Genomic DNA, 20,712 nt, shown 5'->3' with positions numbered 1-20,712 from the left:
AATACACTTCTGTACTTGCTTATCTACTTTTCTTTAGATTCCAATATCAATATTCACTAATAATGAACAATCAGTTGCATACTGAACTGGCAGGTTCACTATAACCACGATGCACTGGAGAGCTGGGAAGAGAGGAGCTCACTTCATGCACTTTGTATGTGTTATGCCACCCAGCCACGACCACGCCCCCCTGAGGTTGGTACGATTGGCCCCAATTCAGTGAAGAGAAGACAAAGACTGAGAAATACTCTTCTAGCCAAGTTCTGTACCTAATCAACAAGAGACCTGGAACTTGAACCCAGATCTCTCCCCACCTCTAAATCCTATGCTCTTTGCACTACAACTATCTGATGGTCAGTCTCAGATGGGATTGAGGTTTCAGGGGGTTAAGATTTGAGGGGATACCAGCAAGATGAGAAGAGTTAGGAGGAGTTAAGAGGCGGAAGGAGAACATTCTGAAAAAGAAGGAGGAGGAAATGGAGGAAGAGGGAGTGGAACTCAGGCATATGGGAGAAAATGATCAGACTGTATTAAGTGGGTGGAAAAGTAAATAAGATTGGGGCTTAACTGGAAACAAAAGATTCAAAGGTCATACCAGGAGTTCAAAGTTTTTCTACATGACCCATATAACACATGATATTCACATATGAAACACATTTTAAAGTTCTTGTCATTCTGTCTGGAACGCCAACCTCTCTTAAGATGACAAATGAGAGGGAACAAAGCAGCTTTATTGTGCAGATGTCTTAGAATCTTCTCTGACTACTGAAGAAAAATACACCTGATTATTGCTGCTAGAAAACAGTGTGCTGGGGAGCGGCATGAAGGTTCATAGGCAAGTGGGTCCAGAATACGCAGCTGAGGTGTCCAGACAGAAGAGTCTGTACTGGACAGAAGAGCTAGGAAGGCACTGGAGCTTCTTAAACAGTAAAGTGTTGTGATGGAAGCAGTGTTTCTTACAGGAGAATTCTCTTCATGAAGATTAATCTTTTGGATGATACAGTGGGTGGGCAGGAGATATGGACTGATGATCAGCTGAGAGGCCAGTAGGAAAGGTCTTGCAGTAACTTCATAAATTAGGTCATTAAAGCCCACACTAAGGCAGAGCTGGTGGGACTCGAGATATTGTCACATAATGAGATGCTCTAAAGGGGGAAAACACAAGACCGGAACCATAATTTAGGAGCAGACTGGTTATTAAAAGTAGAGTAAAAGAAAGAGTTAAACATGGTTTTCTGATTCCTCTTTGAGCTACTTAAAAAAAAAAAACAAACTGTGTTTCTAGCAGACTGTTCTAATTTTCAGTTATACCCAGAGGGTAACTGTCAACAACCCGTGAAAGAGTCACGCAGAATAGTCACTTTCAGAAAACGAATTCATATTTTTATTAGCTCTTTTCCATGGCAAAAAGCAACCGTATGTGTCACTTGCCCTTTATGAGGGATCAATGGTGCGCATTCATCGAGTATCAGAACAAAGTCCTTTTCTGTGCAGTTCTCTGATTAAGGGCAGGCAGAGACTCTAAAGACAATCACGGCTTTGCACAAAGCTCAGCGTGAACTGACCTTGTTCTTTTCTTCAGGCAACAGCATCTCTGTGACTTCCAGACTGTGACACGTTTGCTAAAGACGCAGGGAGCACACACCCTCGGCGGCTCTAGGCCTCCACCTTGGCCGACTTAAAACTCTGCAGGAGCTGGTTAAGTAAAACACACTGTGCGACGTGTGTAGGGGGACAAGTGCCCCAATGTACGTACCTTCTTTATTGACCAGTCGTGACTTCTTACAGTAGTAGGTCAGCTCCTGTTCGCAGTGCTCCGCACGGTTAACTGTGGCCTGGAGCTGCTCCATGCTGGCCACATACTGGAACAACCCAGCGTAGGGGTTCTCCGGATTGGCACTGCGGACTCTTGTTACATCCGAGCCATTGTGCTGGACGATGGCCCACGCAGTTTCTTGTATGCAGAAATGGGGGAAGAAAGAGAGGAGACCATCACTAGTCTGCAAAAGTTAAAATAAATAAAGAAAATCAAAATCACCTTTTATCTGAGTCAAATTTTTCTAGTCATCAAACCTCTCTGAGAGGTAGAATCAACACAAATGGATTCTTAAAACTTTGAAAGTATAGTAAAGTGATTTTTTTCCCTGAAATTTATACGATTGCCACGCATGTGCAGTGTTTTTATTCTACTTTTTCATATAATTCAGCCAGAAATTATTCATGGTGAAAAATATTAAGAAAACTGATTATTAAAATTTGTGGTGCATTTCATCAAATCTGACATTCTGCTTTTAGAAGATGCATCATTATTTTTCTTCAAGAAAGAAAAAAATGATGCTATTATAACTGTAAAACATTGTTGATTGTTGACACACCCTGAATTCAGAGATGTTACAATATGAAAAAAAAATGTATCTTTGAATTTGTAAAATATTTTAAATGACATAATGTAAACAATGATTTTTCTAGTCTTATTGTATGCTGCCAGTAAAAAGAAAGTCAAAATTTTATGGTCTGTATATATACCTCCCTTCAGACAATTTTTAATTATGAGTGTACATCTATTTCTTTTTTACATCAAGTTTTGGATAGAGGATTTTTTCATAACATGGGAAAATGTACAAAATATTTAAGTGGGGAATGCAGGATACAAAACTATATATAATATGATTATGATACATACACAAACACACACATAAATATATATTCATTGGACACAGATGTTAGGAAATTACACCAGAAATACATCTATTTCTTTTAAAATCAAATCTGAAATATTCATCTTGGTATCATGTGATCTGCATAGTTATGCAATGCAAATAGGAAGTTACTTTTTTGAACACGCGATACAGCATCAGCAACTCAACTAACACAAGAAATAATATATCTTTGAGTAGGTACTAGACCTATCACTATTAGCATCTGAATGCCTGTAAACATTTCAATCATACCAATTACCAAAACCATTTAGATGAAACAAAAATCCGACAAGGTTTGTAACAGAAGATGGCATATTGTATCTATCCTTCAACTTTCCCAGCAATAAATTTATTATATTTACTGTGATATACGCAGGCCCAAGAACACATTAATCAAAAGGCCTCCGATTTAATAGGTGAGAAACAGATTGGAAGTTGTCAAAACTCTGCTAAAAATGTGCTGTTAAATCACATAACTCTTCTGTATTAAGAAGAATATTCCAAATTGGAGGAAAAGAGTAGGTAGAAATCCCCGCCAGCCTCTTTTTAGCTAATACATTCACATGGATCAACACAATCAAAACAAGACATTTCAGTCCCACCCGTCTCCTGGTCATCAGAATTTTGAATAGGGAGGCCTGTTAAATAAATGAGACAGGAGGCAAGTTTGACAGCCTTACTCCCCTCCACGCGTGGATCATTATTTTCCTCTGAAACAATAGCTGTTACTTTTATTTCCACCTTGCATTTCAGCTCACTGACGCGCTTTAACAGTAAATTATTTTCCTCAAAGAGGACATGATATATAAGCTCATGAAATTAATTATGGATGACCAGACAGCAGTACAGTGGAGAGGTCATCAGGAGACCTGGGTTGCAGATCTGGCATGTGTCTGCGCCCTTAAGAAAGTCAGGCGAAATCTGAGCCTCCATTTCCAAATTTGGAGAAAAAAAAAAAAAAAAAAAAAAGGCAGACTATAGGAGGCAATATATTAAGTCTGAAATTCTATCATGTTAGCCACACAATCCTGACTATTAGAAATGTAAGATTATTAACCAGGCAGATCTGTTAGCCTAGCCTCTGCTGGACTCTGCTTTTATTATCTGCTTTTATTATTCAGCGGAATGATTCACCTTTTCTTGTGGGGAATCAGTGGCGTGTATGAAGCAGCTCATCTCCGGCTGAGTAGCTGCTGAAAGAGCAGGACGATACACCTCCTTGAGACCTTTGTCTCTTTGCTTTTTGGGTCACCCTGAGAGGGACTTCCCTATCGCTTAGCATCCACTGGGTCATGAAGAACACACTGTGTTCTTGTAAGGTCTCTTAAGGTATTGTAAGCAATCCAAGGCCACAGTGCATGACAGCTGTTAAAGGGCAGCTCATAGAAATGTTTCCTTTTGAAATTCTAAAATTTCCATACTATGATAGTTTCTGTAAGTGATTTCATGTTTCTAATATGAAGTGCTACAAAGGAGGAAGTTACTCGGATGCCGTGCTTATCAGATAATCAAGATGTCCAGGGCAAAGCAGAGACAATAAAAGCATCACAGTGGATTCTGAGCAATGGAAATGAGAGCCCAGCATCCATGCTCCGAATCGCATGTGCTTTACTAACAAGAGGAACGTCTGCAAACTATTATACTGTTCTTTCGGACATGATCGTGTTATCTGATATTTCTACAAATATCTATTTAGAAATTACAACTATAAAAAAAAGTAGACTTCACAATGCGTAATTCAGTATTTTGTGATTTAATCTATCGGTTTTTCCATTATTAGAAGACTGACAGGTTCTGATTTGCTAACTATACTGCTAGGTTCTGATTTGCTAACTATAGTATCTCCAGCACGTAGGCTTGGCACGTGCTGAAAAAGACATTAGTCACTGAAGGAATAAACATGTGAATGAATAAAAACAAAGCCTTGTCCAGACTAGAGCACAGCCTTCCAGGTTATCTGGTTGTGATTCTGTGGTGGCTCTGAGATTTTCATTGCGTTTTAACTATTTTAGAACTTTGTAAATAGGATACATCCGATGCAACTGCAAAATAATGATAAGGCTGAAACTGTGAAGGGTATGAGACATCCCACTTGCAAGCTAACAAGTTATCTTGCCTTCTATACAAATTGCATCTATTTATCTTTAACTCTCTCTCTCTCTCTACATACAGTGAGTGCCAGATGCACCTAAGCCTACTGGAGTTGTACCACGAGAGAGGGACCCCCAAATTACAAGACTTGGAGCTTAGAGAGGATGGCTGGCACATCTCCACCCCCCCAAAGAGTGAGAGAGAAACTCTGGAATTCAACAAATCTCTGAGGAGAGGGTGGTCAAGTTCATAGGTTTTACAATGTAGGTAAATACCTCTGGGGGAGATAAGCTTCAAATCCCTCCAGGGAAATCCACTATCTCTAAGACATATTTACATTAAATTATCCGTTAACACAGACTTCCAGTTTTTTTGCTATTTGTTTTGCTTAGCAAGCAAGGCATTGTTGCCTTACAAGTAATTCTGTCTACAGACCAGCAAATTCAACCTGGTAGAGGTCGATGGGCGCCTCCACTAGGGAAGAAGCCAGTTTTGCCTCCCTCGGCCCAGTCACTTCAGCATTACTGATGTATGGTACGTCTGTTCTTTGAATCCTCTTCGAACTGACTGCAACATCTTACCAGTTTCCTCAGGAATAAGGTTAAACGTTAAACAAGATCTTCAAAACGTGTTTTTTAGCTTTTCTTTTTCTATCTGTGTAAGAGTTGTGATGTTATTTTTTTGAAAATTATCCTTTACCAAGTGCAAAGAGAGTTGTCAAGGTAAGGAAACACAGGGAAATGAGTAAGAAGAGATAGCAGAAAATCTATGAAATTAATATATATACTAAAACATTGAAAGGCAGTTTGGGTCTACTGGTGTCTCTCCCTGAAAGTGATTTCTAACACATAGATTGTATGTAAAGCAACTGAGTGATTAAGAACTTGATTTATCTTGGGCTGACTGCTATTTTCTAGTGTGGTAACAGTGTAAAGAAAAAACATGCTGTTTAAGCAACACAGTTGCAGAGTATGTGTTCCTTCAGGATTAATAGCTGTGGGTGATAGAGGTGATAAAGACTGTAAGAGTGGGTAGGAAGTGCTGTGTTAAGGAAAGCTGGGAGATGAAAGAAAAGCTAGCATCCTGGAGCAAAACTTGATGTAAACAAGGCTGCATTTGAATGACGACAGCGAGTTATTAACTCTCATAGCTATTAAGAAGGTCTTTACTATTGAAATCCCTAAAGTAAAAATAGTTTTGCTTTATGTCTTCTTTTTTTTAATAAATGTATTCATTTATTTTTGGCTGCGTTGGGTCTTTGTTGCTGCGCACGGGCTTTTCTCTAGTTGCGGCGAGTGGGGGCTACTCTGTGTTGCGGCGCGCGGGCTTCTCATTGCGGTGGCCTCTCTTGTTGTGGCTCATGGGCTCTAGAGCGCAGGCTCAGTAGTTGTGGCACATGGGCTTAGTTGCTCCGCGGCATGTGGGATCTTCCCGGACCAAACCTGTGTCCCCTGCACTGGCAGACGGCTTCTTAACCACTGCGCCACCAGGGAAGTCCCGCTATTATATGTCTTAACACTCTCCAGACTTCTCATGAAAGGGTCTCAGGGGCCCCTATCTCAGAATCACATGGGGAGCTTGGATTTAATAGAGTAGACCTTGGTCTCTAAACTTACTGAGTCAGTGAAATTAAATCCAGGAGTCTTGGTAGTGGGGCACTGGGAAAAGGTGACTTTAAACCATAGAATTATTATTTTCACAAAAGTTAAAAAGCCACGGCTATACCTCTCAGCAATTTCTCTGCACTGAAACAACTGTCCTTACAGTATAATATTTGATGCTGAGACATTTCTTGAACATAAAACTATTTCCTTACAGAGAAAGCAATGGCTTTAGTGTATAAGAAGAACAAAAAAGCCCTATACATTTCAACAGCGACAACCACTGGGATTCATATTATCCTAATTATTTAAAAATTATATTTAGAATACTCTGTTTAGAACGAATTTTCAGTTTTTAACATAGTTTAGGAAATTATCCATTCAAAAGGGATTTTCTTTGTATCTTTTAGCTTGTAATGCTTAAAGATATTTAAATCCATGTGGAATCACCTGTTGGACAGCAATTCTAGACTAAGAACTTTTTTTTTTTTTAGTTACACTATTTGCAAGCTGCCAATTCAGCATTTTGTCTTGCCTTCGTAATTGGTATACCTGATTGCTGTACCTTGAGGATATGTCATTGGCTACAAGCAATGAGACATTGGTAGAATGTAGCCTTTTCTAGTGGAAACATTTTCAGGCTGGGAGATGGGACCAAGGTTTGATGTCTTGATCTATCCCTAATGATATTCCTTAGTCTGCCTCTGTCAACCTCCTTGAGTCTTGGTTTCCGCATTTGCAAAACCACATCAGTAAGGAAAGTTTCAAGTTGTAATGTGCATTTTTCACTGGGTTGTTACATTCTGGGACTGTCACTTTTGTTTGAATATATTTCAATATTCCGGAGCTTCTGAAGATACTTCCCTGTTTCCTAACTGGATTATCTGTGTCTCTGTCCTCCACTGCTTGCTCTTCAAATGGCTTTAAGTTTTGTGAATGTCCTCTTTTTCATCAATACTTTTTGATAATTTTGCTAAAGCACCTTTAACCTCTGTGTGTGTATATATACATAAATTTACTTCTTCGAATTGTAGAGTTGAGGTGTGAGACTCAGGTAACTAAAACAGGCATATTAGTAATATGACAAGGTAAATGTTGATTTAATAGAAATGAAATAATTCATTCAATAAAGTGAAATTAATAATTTCCTTACCATTTAGATGGTCATGAAAATGTACATGGCCTATAAATTACTGAATTATTATGCATAATGAACATAATGTAGGCATGCATGTATGTGTATACAGTCAATCTTCATTATCTGCAGATTCTCATCATTTGTGAATTTGCCTACTCACTAAAATTTATATGAATCCCAAAATCAATTCTTGAGGTGCTCTTGTATGTCTAGACACAAAGCAAAAAAACTGAGTTGCCCAATATGAATTTCAGCTGCCCAGCTGAAGTTGAACAGAGCCACGCTCTGACTCCTTGCTTAGCTGTAAACACGTATCCTATTTGTGCCATGTTCTTTGTGCTTGGTGATTTCACTATTTAAAGTGGCCTCCAAGCATAGAGCTGAAGAGCTGTCCAGGGTTCCCAAGCCCAAGAAGGCTGTGACGTGCCTTCTGAGAACACATGTGATACAAAAGCTTCCTTCAGGTAAGAGTTCTGGTGCTATTGGTTGTGAGTTCAATGTTAATGAATCAACAGTATGCATTAAATAAGGTGTGTTTAATCTGAAACACTAGTAAAACAAGGTTATATATTGATCAGTTGATGAGAATACTATGACCAGAGGCATGCAGGAACCTAATCTTACTGTAATTCCCTGGGAGCAATGGTTCTGTATTGACTAATTCAAGTGTCTGGGGTTACTTTACAGAACATTACTATCACAGATAATGAGAACTGTGTGTGTGTGTGTATGTGTGTGTGTGTGATATTACTTAAAGCTTTAAAGATTACAGATACTTAGAGGTATCTAAATCGCAGAATCAAAACTTCATAAAGCATGTGCATATGAATAGTTCAGGGTGCTTTTGTGGGAATGCAGGATTTACAGGCATGCAGTGAGAGACTGTTAAATCTCGCTCACAACACAAACAGAAAAAATCAAAAAGTTATTTGACACTTAAATTCATATCTCTCATTTGCAAAATTTTCCTTTTCTCTCTGTGAAGTCTTCTCACATTTATTATGTTCAATTCTCACATAATAGAGTGGGGTGTTCTCTAAAGTTTGAGAACCACAGGTCGAAAACAGCCAATCCCAAACCTGGGTGCACAAAAGCATCAAATGGGAAGATTTTTAAAAACACTGATTTTATCGTCTCACCCCAACCCTCCTGCCTCAGGGTGCTACCTGGGAGTCTGTACTGTGCAGACTGGGGAATTTCATTGAGGAGATAAACATGTAAGAGTCATCAGATGTCTTAGGTTGCTTTGGCATTTGGAACGGTGCTATGGTCTGAATGTTTGTGTCCCCCACTAAAATTCATATGTTGAATCACTAACCCCCAAAGGTAATGGTTTTAGTAGGTGGCACCTCTGGGAGGTCATGAGGTCAAGAGGGAGGAGCCCTCATGAATGCGATTAGTGCTCTTATAAAAGAGACCCCACAGAGCTCCTTCTATCAGGTGAGGATACAAGAAGGCTGAAATCTGGAAGACAGCCCTCACCTGACAATGGTGGCACCATGACCTAGGACTTCCCATCCTCTAAAACTGTGAGAAATATTTCTATTGTTTATAAGCTACCCAGTCTGTGGCCTTCTGCTATAACACCAAACAGACTAAGACAGATAGCGTTCTCAATGATGGTGACAGCAAACAGGAGCCACCTGGTTGTGTTATATGATAAACCTCTAAGACACATTCTACAGTAATTTTCCCGAATATTTGTGGCCAAGGTTTTACCACTACCCTGCAGTTTTCAGAATTACACATTAATACAAAGGAACTGTTGCTCCACATTCAACTGCCTTCTCAGTATCCCATTTGAATGTGTAACAGACATCTCAAACTCAAAATGTGTAAAACTGAGCTCATTATCTTTCCCTTCAAACCTTCTCTGAGCACATCTCAAATAATGGCAACTTAATCACTCCAACTTGCCCAAGCCAAAAATGTGGTGTTATTTTTTTGGTTCCTTTTGTTTTCTCATTCCTCACACATATTCAGTGAGAAAATTTAATCTCCGTCCACCATCTACATTGTATCATCCAGTACAACCCACCATCTCCAGCTCTTGCCTGGATTCTTGCATTACTTGAACTTGGTCTCCAAACAGACTTCTAAACTCCTATTATACATATACATCTTATCTATATGTATGTACGTATTTGATACACACACACACACACACACACACACACACACACACACACACACATTTTCTAACTCCTTTCTACCCCTGCTCCTAGATAGGCATTTCCCAACACAGGAGCAATCATGATTTTATTAAAGGAAGTCAGATTGCATCTACCATTGCTTAAAACTCTCCAATGTCTTCTCAGCTCGTTCAGGGTAAAAACCAGAGACCTTACACGTTGTAAGGACCCATGACTCTTCCTCTCCTGCCCCCGCCCACTTGATTCCCTCTTGCTCTCCTACTACTCCCAGATTACTCACCATACTCCAGTCACACTTTATCTGCTGCTGTTTTCTGAACACACCTGGTAAGACCACCTCTCTCAGGACTTAGCACTTCCTATTTCCTCTGCCCGGAAGGCTCTTTCCCTAGATATTCACTGCCAGATTTTAAGTAGTAAATCCTCCTCTGCCATGCCTCCTGCTTCAATTTCATATTTCCTTTTTTCTGCTTATTTTGCTCCATGAAATGCTGACTTCCTGACACAGCGCTATCCAATGTAAACTTTTTCCAATGATCGAATAGATGGCTATGGAGCAGTTAAAATGTGGCTAGTGAGACTGAGGAATTGGCTTTTAATTTAATCTTATTTTAATGAATTAATTTAAACTTATTAAATTTGTTTCAAGTCATTTAGTTATATTAATTAATTTTAATTAAATGTGAATCTAAATAGGCATTTGTTGCTAGTGGCCACTACACTGGACTGCACGATTCATCTAGAATCTATTTGTGTTTGATGGTGAAGGGATCAAGAGTCTTTTTTACAATATTTACAGACAGTTTTCCACAGCACCACTTGTTGAAAAGACCATCTTTCCTTCACCGTTCATCAGTGCCACCTTTGCAATGAATCAATTATCCATATATAAGGGAGTCTGTTTATAGATTCTCTATTTTGCTTCATGGGTCTATTTGTTTATCCTTGGGTCAATTACATGCTGTTTTACTTAGCCTATCAATATAATGTCTATATTATATCTGGTAGAGTTGAGTCCTCCAGCTTTACTCTTTAAGACTGATTTGGTTCTTCTTGTCCCTTCAAATTTACTGATAAATTGTAGAATCTGCTTGCCAATTTTCACCAAAAAAATTACACCAACCAACAAACACACTGCTGAAATTTTAATTAAGGTTTGCATTGAATCAATACCTAGTTGGGAAGAACTGACATTTATACCACCATATTGAGTTTTCTAATCAATGAAACTTTCATATTTCTCCACTTATTTAGGATTTAATTTATCTCAAGAGTATTTTACACTTATCTGTATAAAAGTTGTGCACATCTTTCTTTAGATTTATTACCATGTATTTGAGGTTTTTGATGCTACTGAAAATAGAATCTTCTAAAATTTCATTTTAATTGCTGGTATACAAAAATGAAATTAATTTTTACATTAACTTGATATCTAGTGATAATCCTAAATTTTAATAGCTAGTCTGTAGATTGTTGAGAATACTCTCAATACATAACCTGGACATCTACAAATAATGAGAGTCAGAGTTCTTCCTTTCCAGTACATATATCTTTCATTTCTTTCTCTTGCTTTATTGCACTGGCTAGGACCTCCAAAACAATGGTGAACAGAATGATAATAGCAGGCATCTTTGTGTTAATGTTGGTAACAGGGGGAAAGTTTTCAATATTTCACAATAAACTGTGATATGTGCTGTAGGTTTTTTTATGGGTCCTCTTTAACAAATTAAGGAGATTTTCTTCTATTGGTAATTTACTGAGTTTTCATTTTCTCTTTATCATGAATGGATGTTGAATTTAATCAAACACATATTCCAAGACTATTAATTCCTCTTTAAGTTTATGTAAGTAAAGAATTAAAGAATAAAATTCATTTTTGCCCAAATTTAAAAAGTAAATATTTTCAAAGCTTTCACATGTATCAATCTTTTTTCTTTTCTTATTATTATTTAAAATATTTTTCCACTTTATGTTGGCAAAAATTGTATATATTTAAGGTATGTAATGTGATGGTTTCATATGAATATACATTGTGAAATGCTCACCATAATCAAGCTAATTAGCATCCATTACCACACTTGTTACATTTTTCTTTTCTTTTCATCCCCCTACTCCCCTCCCCTTGGGCAACCACCTGTTTGTTCTCTGTATCTGTGAGTCTGTTTCTCTTCTGTTATGTTTGTTCATTTGTTTTGTTTTCTAGATTCTACTTATAAGTGAAATCATATGGTATGTATCAATCTTCTAAGAGGAATACAGTCTATCCTTTTTGTTTTGGGACTTAATAAGATACATTTATTATTAGATGTTCTACACAGATACCATATGCATAGAAAATAATGACATTTTAAATCACTACCATTAAACTATTTTTTAAAGATTTACTTTAAGTTCTTCTACTGAACAATATACATTTTAATCAAGTTGCAAATTATGTCAACCTCTTACTTGTTTCATTTTAATTTTGTGTGTTTAAAATTTAACTATTAAATGAAAATTGATTAACTCACCAGTCATATTGCAATATAGAAGAAATGGTTCCAGGGGACCACTTCCATCTGCATCTATATAGTAAAATCCTGAAGTATTTCCTCTATGCTTATAGGCTTCACATGACTGCTCATAGATAGCTGTAAAAAAAAAAAGGATCATCATAAGTAAAATAGTATAAAATTAATTTCTTTAATTTTAATTTGGACACAGAATACTCCAAGTCTTGAAATTTGTATGTACATTACTGACCAGGAGAAAAGGTAACACACACTTTAAAACAAAACTCATTTTTTTAAATTAATATGGTTGAAAGAAGGTTAGATAGAAAAAAGGAAGAATGAGATTCTATTTTATGGCATTTCTTTTTATCATTAAACGAATATGAGAATGAAATTTTAGTTTATTTTTACATTAGGTAAAACAACAAAAGAGATGGTAGGTGTTTTAAATGTTAAGATCCTTATAAGTATAATGTGACTTCCATTTTGGACATGCATCCAAGTGGATCTTTTGACAACCATTCTGGAATTTCTAATTCTAGTATCACCTTGTAATAACCTAACATGTGAAGCACAATAGTGTAATCTCCTTAAATAATCTGCTGTTATTCAAAAATTATGCAATAGAAAAATTTTAAATAATGCTTTAACTAGTCTCCTTTCTCACATAAAATTATCTATAGATAAAATCCTTTTTTCCATAAAACAAATATGATTTACAAAGCTTCTCGTGAATAATTTAAGAAGTAATTTACATAAGAAACTCTCTCTAATGCTCTGTAATGAGAATTTAAGATAATTAAAATTCAAAGCAGAAGAAATATAAAATATATGCCCTCAAGTGGTCTCAGTGTGTTTTGATCCATAATTGGATGTTTTTAATTACACAATTATATATTTGCCATGTACAAGGTTTGATATTAACAACTGTATATGATGCACTCATCTCATTGAACACTTGGCCAAATGTAATGCTGATTTCCATCAAGCTTTTAATTTTGTGAAATGACAAACAAACCATCCCCTGAATATCATTCCTTGATCTATTCTAAATTTTCAAAATTATGTTTATGAGTTTTTAGACCATATGAAATAATGTAACTAATTTTCTCAATGTTACAGAGATTTCAGATAATCATACATATTTACTTCTCCACTCCTCCACAATTTCTTGGTTTTATTTTATTCCTATTGTATATTACACAGACAGAAGTATAAGATGGATTGGTTTCTAGTCACATTTGTATTTTGTGTAGTGAAGTGGGCATATGAAAATGGTTCATTTATATATTACTATACGTGCATACATGCGTTGATAAATTCTTTGAAAGAGGCTGGGATATAAACATAACTTTGCAGAGAGGGCTGGTATTAGAAAGGACGCACAACTGCATGAGGGTAATTGGGAGTACTTTTGCTTTATGTGTATTACTTGGCTTTTTATAACATGACTGTTTAACATATTATTTTCTAGTAAAACCTTTTAAAAGACCCCCATCACTCACCCTCCCTCAACTCAGGCTAACGATACTGATGGCTTCATTATAATTGGGTTTGTCATCCTGGCCCCATTTCCCAGAATGGTCACTGGCAAAACCCTTCGGCTCCCTTTAGACTACCTGCTCAAGAACCTAATAAATTAACTCAATGATTGGATCAAATTGTGGGCCACAGATGAAAATACGTTATTCACCGTCTGATTTTTTTTGGCTCAGAGATGTTTGTGTTTATATTTAGATTTAGTCATTGATTAACAATTGAAAATAAACAAATAGTCAATTAAAACACATTCTATTAGCTTTCTGTTTTGAGTTAGTTACTATAATTGGGATGATACCGGATATGAAGAATTAAAATACACCATCCCTTTGCTGCTGGTGACCTGGGACAAGTAACTTGGCCCTGGCTTGAGCGACAGCAGGCGTTCTTCCTGTTCTTATGAGGCACTCCAACCCACACAAGCTGATGCCCCAGGAAAGACTGGCTGCGGTGGTGAGGGCATGAGGGTGAGGCCAGAAGGTCCCGCCGCCCCTGCTCACGCCCTCTCCAGCCCTGAGTCAGGACTTCTGAGGGTACCTTGTGGAGCCTCCAGGGCTGGGAGCCCAGGATTCCAATCTCAACTCCAGCAGGAGTACAAAGCAGTGCACAGTGAAGAGACAAGAGTGGTGAGGCTGAGGACTGCACCTAGCGCCCCTGCCTGAAGTCATGGCTACGGGCCAATAGCACTAAGAGTTAAGTTGCCCAGCAGTGTCAGCAACAATATGAAAAAATGGGAAGGAAAAAAATGGGCATTTGGGTCTCCCCATCCCACGTCCTGAACAAGTAGACAAGAAAACGACATGAGTCTTACGACACATGCAAAACTTTTCACCAGGAAAAAAATGAATGGCTTCTAACACAGGAAAAGAGTATTTGGTTGTGGTCCCAGCCTCTGGAGCATAATTGCAAGCGTTCACATTCTCACTGTGCCTCAACTATTTCAGGAGCTTCTGGGCATGGTGATTAATCTCTCTCTGTAACCTAGTAAACTAGGGATAATAACAATGACTACACCCACCTACTAAGGTGGTCATCAGAATTAAATAAGTTGGAACATGTAAAATACTAGAGCAGTACCTGCCATTTAGAAAATACTCAATAAAATTAACTATTATGATTAATTCCATTTCTACCATCCTTATTCTCATCATCCTTATTAATGGAGTTGCAAGAGAACTGAAGGATCACCTATTCTGCACTGTATTTTATGCTTATCCTTAGCTACCTTTGTTTTCTACACATGTTTTCCCCTTGCCAGCTCTCCTACTCTTTTCTGTCTTGCTTTATTTTATGTGCTTCTGTAAGCTACCTTGACTACTTTATGAAAAGAAGTGTGGACTAAAAATAAACTGGAAATCAACTGAATGCTAATAAGATCCAGGGTTGCACACACATGGACATATATACACACAAGAACAACAAAAGAGGGAAATAAATAAGGGAATCAGGACAGAGGCAAGAACCACAGGTGTGTGTGGCTTACAGTTGTGGCAAGTTGCTCCCCTGTATCCAGTGTTTGTACAGTTGCAGTGAAAGGTGTCCCAGGACTGGGAACATTGACCACCGTGTTCGCAATAGTTGGGCAAACACCTAAAAGAAGGTGCAGATACAATTACTACTATTCATTTTGAGAAATCACAAGATACTGACAATTTATACATGATCATGTGAAAGAAGAATGTCAACAGTAACCTAAAGAGTAAATACAGCATGACTAATGGTCATTCCATTTGTCGTTATGGTACCTTAATCACAAAACTAAACCTTAGATCAATAAATTCATCAGGTTTCAACCAATTCTCAGGTAGCTGTGACTGCTTAATTTTCAACATGTCCTACTATATCATAGCCCTTTCTTTTCCCTAGTGACATAACACTAATTCAATATGTTGCCAGAAACATCAATAGTTTACATAAAATAACAACATTTAATCATACTGATTTACTATAGTGAATATTTAAAGGAAGCGGGAATAAAGAAGAGAGAAGGAAAGAAGGAAGTGGGAGGGAGGGACATCTCTATTCACTTGGTGTATACATCCGGAAATGCTGAAGATGTACAGTATAGATGCACAAACTCCAAGCAGTGGGTCAGGGTGCATTAGGATGCTGAATCAAAATCACAGGGGCTCCCAGGATATTTTAAATTTTTAAGAGAAATACAGGCATACTCAACATCTGTCAAGCACTGTGCAACTTATTAGCTTGAGGTAGTTAAATTTCAACATTAGATAGTAATACATTCCACTTAATCATGTCCTATCTTTGAGAAGCTGGAGTCTTAGTAGTTGTTAAAAAGTAACACCATATGAAATCAAGTTGAACAAAAGTAAGGGTAGCAGTGTCTGATCTGATCCCAAGCTTTGAAAGGTTGTACACTACATTAAAAATAAACTTAAAATATTTTTCAAATTTTATATATATAATTAAGATGTATATATAAAAGTAATATATGTATAAATTACTTTTTCAAAGGTTTCTAAATTGTTAGGACAGGGCTTCCCTGGTGGCACAGTGGTTGAGAATCTGCCTGCCAAGGCAGGGGACACGGGTTCGAGCCCTGGTCCGGGAAGATCCTACATGCTGCAGAGCAACTAAGCCCGGGCGCCACAACTACTGAGCCTGCGCTCTACAGCCCGCGAGCCACAACTACTGAAGCCTGCACACAGAGAGCCTGTGCTCTGGAACAAGAGAAGCCATCACAATGAGAAGCCCGTGCACCGCAACTAGAGAAAGCCCACGCACAGCAACGAAGATCCAAAAATAAATAAATTAACTAATTAATTAAAATAAATAAATAAATAAATTGTTAGGACATAAACACTTGTAAAGTTGCCTGGAACTAAGCCACTGTTTAAATGAAAACGTTAGTTATATATTTTGGCTTAGGACACTGTGAAAAAATTACTGAAATATATTAAGGCACCCTGGACAAAAAAGTTGAAGAGCTTCTGGTATCAATTCAAATAGCCCTGATCAAATAACTGATGCCTTTTTAGAATTTAAATTGAAAGTTATATTGAGACCAATGCTCTCATTCACCCCAGAATAAAAAAATAAATAAATTACAAAACCTGTCAAGAATATATTCTTGATGAAGTTTCTGCCACCTCCTTTTTAAAAACTAAGACTGGGAACTTCATGTTTTGCTTTTAGGATTTTCCCAATTTTAACTGAAAATAATGTTACTGTTTTTCCTGATTATAAAAAATAGATATTCACTGTACAGAAATCAAACAATATAGGAAACAATAGAGAAGAAATATAATTTATGATTTTAATATATAAAAATTACCACTATAAACATATATGTGTGTGTGTATAATGTATTATGTTCATAAATGTAATCATAAAGTACACGCTACTTTACAACCTTTTTAAGGATTCAAAAATAAATAATGGGCATCTTTCCATGCCAATTAAATTTATATGTATTTTAGCATTTTTATAGATTCACAGGAATCTATTCAAGGAATATTTAAAGAGGTATTTAATTTTTTAAGCATTTCAAATCAATAACAATCTAGAAGAAAGAGGGAATTTTTAAAATAAAATTTAAACAAAAACAATTCTAATTGGTAATCAGAAAAGAAAAGGACAGAGAAGGCTATTCTTTAACAGACCTTGAACAATGTTTTAAAAGGGGGCAGATATAAGTGACTACACCTAAAATCCTAAAGAATGAATCTATTGTGATACATGTACTATTTCTATTTGATCTGCTGCGAAAGATACTGTGTCCATTTTCCTAGATTCCTGTTAGACTTGACTTTTCATATTTTTTAATTACAGTGTGAAAGACTGGATTGTGGATTTTATTTAAATTCATCATATAGTAGTTCTGTTTGACTACTAGTAACCTATGGCAAATTACATTGTATAGTGAAGTACTGATTGTCACTAAAGGTTTTAAACAATTATCTTTTATACTTTTCTCCCTGAGAGTCATTTTGATACAAAGTAGAACATAAACAAATGAATATATCAACATGCCCCAAACTGAAGTGACGTCTATGATTTTATTTATTTATTTGTTTGTTTGTTTGTTTATTTATTTATTTAATTATGGCTGTTTTGGGTCTTTGTTGCTGTGCCCGGGCTTTCTCTAGTTGCGGTGAGCAGGGGCTACTCTTCGTTGCAGTGCGCGGGCTTCTCTTGTTACGGAGCACGGGCTCTTGGCACGCAGGCTTCCGTAGTTGTGGCATGTGGGCTCAGTAGTTGTGGTGCACGGGCTTAGTTGCTCCATGGCATGTGGGATCTTCCTGGACCAGGGCTCGAACCCTTGTCCCCTGCATTGGCAAGCGGATTCTTAACCACTGCACCACCAGGGAAGCCCTGACATGTATGATTTTGGTTTATCCTGATTTCTAGTCGATTCCAATTTAAATTCTAAAAGACTTTCACACAATGTACAACTTGGCTAGAATTAAAGATACTAAAGTAAAAATCTATACAACATTATCACATTTAGGAAACATAACCAAAATTAGATATGTATGGGTCCTGGGAAAATGGTGACCACCTGAATTCAAATCTCATATCCTTCCTCAAAATATGAAATCAACAAGAACCGGCCCTTTACCCCACAAATAACTTCCTCCCCATGAAATAAACAAGCCACCCCTTCAGTATCACGGGAGACAGAACAACACCATGACCTTCAATCAACCGTCAGCAGAGGAATAAACACAACATGTGAACATAAGGAAGAAGGAACAAGGGGAGGTTTAAAGGGCTCCTCAGAGGAGAGGAGAGGGAGGGTGGGGGACTGGAGGGAAGATGGTGCCATGGGGGCCCAAGCCCAAGGACTGGGTGGTGGGAGTGGACTGGGAGAACGCAATGATGGCGGTCCAAAGGTTGCAGGTTGGGGAAGCCAGGAGGCAGGAGCTGGGCCTCCCGAGGTCGCCATGGTGAACGGTGTCACACGGTGGCCTCTTAAGTCTTGTGAGGAGTCTCTGTCGCCTGGTGTCATGGAGACCAGGGACACACCACACCCTCTGCCTTACTGCACTCGTGAAGGGTAGGTGATGTCAGAGCTGAGATGGACCTTCCCCAATCAGTTAATATTCTTTTTATTTATTTATTTATTTTTGGCTGCCTTGGGTCTTCACTGATGCACACGGGCTTTCTCTAGTTGCGTGAGCGGGGGCTACTCTTCGTTGACGTGCGCGGGCTTCTCATTGCAGTGGCCTCTCCTGTTGCGGAGCACGGGCTCTAGATGTGCAGGCCTCAGTAGTTGTGGCACGCAGGCTCAGCAGTTGTGGCACACAAGCTCTACAGCGCAGGCTCAATAGTTGTGACGCACGGGCTTAGCTGCTCCGTGGCATGTGGGATCTTCCCGGACCGGGGCTCGAACCCATGTCCCCTGCATTGGCAGGCAGATTCTTAACCACTGCGCCACCAGGGAAGCCCCAGTTGATATTCTTAAAAAGTTGATAACAAAAGATTTCCTTAATACTATTGCTTAATAAGTGGTTTAGGTCCAAGCAACTTAATAAATATTTATGTCCTTAACAATTGTCACCCTTACCCCACTCCCACTTGGGTTTCTGCCCCAAGACATGAGGACATGGAGGACAGCTCCCTTTGCAGTTCTGTCCTCACCTCCATCGAGGGACTGATGGCCATCAGCCTCAGTCAGCCCCCACCCAGATTTCCTTGCAGGTCCACAGAGGACAAGGGGAGGGCTTCTAGATGAGTGCGTGTGTGTGTGTGTGTGTGTGTGTGTGTGTGAGACTGTGAGTAAGAAAGGTGTGAGTGTGTAAAGAGTATAGGAATGATCTTATGAGTGTGCAGGTGCATGTGTAAAGATGCTATGGGTCTGTGAGAGTATGTGTGTGACTGTGCTTGTGTATGGATGAATGAGTGGGGAGGTGTGTGTGTGTGTGTCTGTGTGTAGACTGTGTGTGACAAGTGACTTTGAGATATGTGAGTGTATGAGTGTATAGATGTGTGTGGGAGACTTGTACAATGACATTAGTTTACACATAAAGAATGTGTGTAAATGACTGTGTGGGTGTGAGTGTGAGCATGTGTGTAAATTTATGAACACCTTTATGTGTAGGTTTGATCCAACTTAAAGTTAGTTACAGTAAAAAGAGAACTACATTGTTTAAGGTTCTGTCAGATGTTTTTTTTTGGCTGTGCCTCATGGCTTCCAGGATCTTAGTTCCCCGAACAAGGATTGAACCCGGCCCTTCAGCAGTGAAAGCGCGGAGTCCTAACCACTGGACCGCCAGGGAATTCCCTCTGTCAGATTTTTAAATATATTTTTAATGTTCCTGTTTGTTTTAATTGCAATTTATTAAGCCATAAAATTCTGTGTTTAATCTACATAGATAAAGCATGAACCGCAATACATGTTGACGTGCACCCAGGGAAGCGGTACAACACGGCAGGTAGCATGCAGGGGGACTTCCTGGCACCAGGGGGCTTAGATCCGATGCTGGGCTCTGCCTTTAGCCGTGTCCTCTCAGCCAACTTACGTAACCGCTCTGTGCATCTATTTCCATGTTTACAAGAAACAAACACTCTAAGAACAGGTTCTAAGGGTTTTTGTGAAGATTAATTTAAATACATATTAATTAATTTATTTAAAATAAATGTTAGAACAGAGTCATTGCACAAGTCTCTCACACAATGCATAAGCTCACTCACATATCCAAAATCGCCCTACATACTCATACAAGTCCTGACACACACAATCACACAAGTCCTCAAGCATTAACCCATGCATGTGTACACTCACACATGCACACGTTCACACACAGCCACACCATCCCTACACACACACTTGTAAGGTCATTCAGACACATTCCCAGGCCCCTCACTCACTCACATCACCCTACACAAGTCACTCACACACACACACAAACCTAAATACTAATTCATGTTAAGTTAGAATACAATCTAGTAAACAGATTTTTTTTTAAGTCTCTATTTAATAATGCTTTGGAAGCTATGTCAACAGGTATAGTATATAAGACCAAGATAGATGGA

At 38.2% G+C, this 20,712-nt stretch overlaps 1 protein-coding gene across 2 annotated transcripts in view; it reads right to left on the bottom strand.

The window, feature by feature from the left end:
• Positions 1 to 20,712, bottom strand: part of CNTNAP4 (contactin associated protein family member 4) — a 256,737-nt gene that overhangs the window by 53,839 nt on the left and 182,186 nt on the right. For both annotated transcript variants that reach the window (XM_082438971.1, XM_082438970.1), the window contains exons 11-13: positions 15,197 to 15,303; positions 12,193 to 12,312; positions 1,757 to 1,954 (exon numbers count right to left, since the gene is read on the bottom strand). In XM_082438971.1, coding sequence (XP_082295097.1) covers positions 1,757 to 1,954; positions 12,193 to 12,312; positions 15,197 to 15,303 — 425 coding nt within the window. The remainder of the gene's footprint in view (positions 1 to 1,756; positions 1,955 to 12,192; positions 12,313 to 15,196; positions 15,304 to 20,712) is intronic.

Source organism: Balaenoptera physalus, assembly GCF_965194825.1.
Source record: "Balaenoptera physalus genome assembly, chromosome: 19".
Lineage (NCBI taxonomy): Eukaryota > Metazoa > Chordata > Mammalia > Artiodactyla > Balaenopteridae > Balaenoptera > Balaenoptera physalus.
Note: the sequence above shows the minus strand (reverse complement) of the source record. Positions and strands in the feature narration are given on the sequence as shown.